Raw genomic sequence first — 1,919 nt, forward strand, 5'->3', positions numbered from 1 at the left:
GGGGTCTCGGGGGATACCCCTTCCCTCGGTACCCCCCCCTGCGGCCACTACGAGAGACCATGCCCCGGGGGGGCTGATGTTGGTGTGAAATGATGCACACTGTACCTGTCCCAGGGGCAATCACACACGGGGATGACGGCAGTACCCGCACACTGCCTCAGCCGAGCTCCCTGGCCGGCCGTGCCGAGCTGCTCCCCGGCTTTACTAAAGAAAAACTGGGGTGACACTCTTCACCTGATAACCTCCATAAAGCATTAAAAAAGGCAGGTCTCCAGCACCTGCCTCGAATATCTGATCTCAGGGTGTCTTGGCCTGAGACAATTCGCAAGTGCTGAAAGATCTCACTGTTCCTACTCACAGCGCATTTGAAGGATCACAGATTTAAGAAATTATTAAAAAACTAGTAAATGCCCCATCTTTCCCTTCTGTGACAGGGCGACGAGACTCCTTACTGTCAAATGTGCAACCTTACGCACGCGTCTGCAAGGCAGACAGGCAGCGTTCACGAGAAGAGAGATGACGGGGTGCAAACGTGGTTAAACTGGGACTTGCCAATGACACAGAAAAAAAATTTCCACTTTCACTTTTTCAAGATTTCCAAATCCTCTCCCCGCCTCTGTATCTCCCTAACTTCCCACGTCTTGTTGTTAACGTGAATTACGATTACCACTTCCCCATGAGCTCGTGCTTTTTTCCGCTCCTGTCACTGACCTTCTCACTCTTCACGTTGCTTTTTCTTCTACTCCCTGCTCCCGGTTTTTTCTTTCGCCTCATCCCTGTCTCCCAGGCTGTCACACCAGAGCTCCTCTTTGTTTACTTCAGTCCTTCTCACCTGTCATTTCAAGCATTTCTTCCCTTTTTAAAAAACCTGTGACTCCGTTTTCAATTTACTGTTTTGAACACTTTCCCTCCATCTGTGAACTCCTCTCACCCTCTTTTTAACATCGGCATTTTCTCCTCCATTCCTGCCGTTCATCATCTGCCGTTATTTTTTTCTCCCCCGGCCAGCTCCCTCTTTCCCAAAAAACTCACCTCCGCTTCTGCGTCACGGTGAGATCCTGGACACGAGTCTTTCACTGCTGCCAACCATCACCCGCTCCTCGAGGCCGAGCAAAGACCTTGGTAGCCATCCTTCAACGCCCCGTGGTGTCTCGTGCCCGTTCAAGATTCCTTTGCTGCCCTTACAAGTTGGCAGGTTTGCGTGCGTAGCATCCACCCGAGAGCTCTGAAGGTACCACGAATGAAGTAAATTGCTGGCAGAAAGGTGGCATCTGCAATTAAAGCTAACGAGCACACCTCCTGGACTGGGGGAGAGGGGGAGCGAATAAAAAGGGCAAAGAAGTGAGGATGATGGTTTGGAGATTACAGAGCTGTAGCTTTATGTCACTGCCAGGCAAGTCACATGAAGCAGCAATTTAGAAGTATTAAAGAGAACACAATACAAAGGCTCATTAAGTCTCCGCACACAAAGCCAAGCCTCCGATTTATTAGGTACTTAAGATGGCACCGAACCAGAAAACACTGCTTTAAACTTTGAAAAACAAAAAACCTACTGGAAAAAACAAACAACCCAAAAGACCTCGTAGTAAAGGATGGTACAGACAAAAAGGTGCATTTATGTAGTAGGAATCGCTAAAGGCAAATGGGGGAAAAAAAAATCCATCTCTCTTCGTCATGGCAGATGTACACACCGCCACCAGAACCTGCGGCGTTTACAAGAGAGGAAGCAAGCAATGAATTACCGACATTTGCAAACCGCAGCAGCTCCCGGTGGCGGTCAGGATCACGGAAAGGCGCCCGGCGAGGTTTAACCAAGCCAGGCAATCCCGCGGCACCACCCTCGGTGCGGCGCGGCGGGGCTGGCACCCCGCGGCCGGACGGGGCGGCTGCACGCTCGCTGCAGGGGAGACGCCATTTGG

General features: G+C 50.9%; 1 protein-coding gene across 1 annotated transcript in view; it reads left to right on the top strand.

The window, feature by feature from the left end:
- The first annotated feature begins 1,681 nt into the window (after positions 1 to 1,681).
- Positions 1,682 to 1,919, top strand: part of PIGH (phosphatidylinositol glycan anchor biosynthesis class H) — a 6,595-nt gene continuing 6,357 nt past the window's right edge. Inside the window, exon 1 of the mRNA XM_009634143.2 lies at positions 1,682 to 1,843. Within this exon, the coding sequence (XP_009632438.1) occupies positions 1,682 to 1,843 (162 nt within the window). The remainder of the gene's footprint in view (positions 1,844 to 1,919) is intronic.

The sequence above is a fragment of the Egretta garzetta genome, unplaced genomic scaffold (genome assembly GCF_000687185.1).
Source record: "Egretta garzetta isolate BGI_Z169 unplaced genomic scaffold, ASM68718v1 scaffold2, whole genome shotgun sequence".
Classification (NCBI taxonomy): Eukaryota; Metazoa; Chordata; class Aves; order Pelecaniformes; family Ardeidae; genus Egretta; species Egretta garzetta.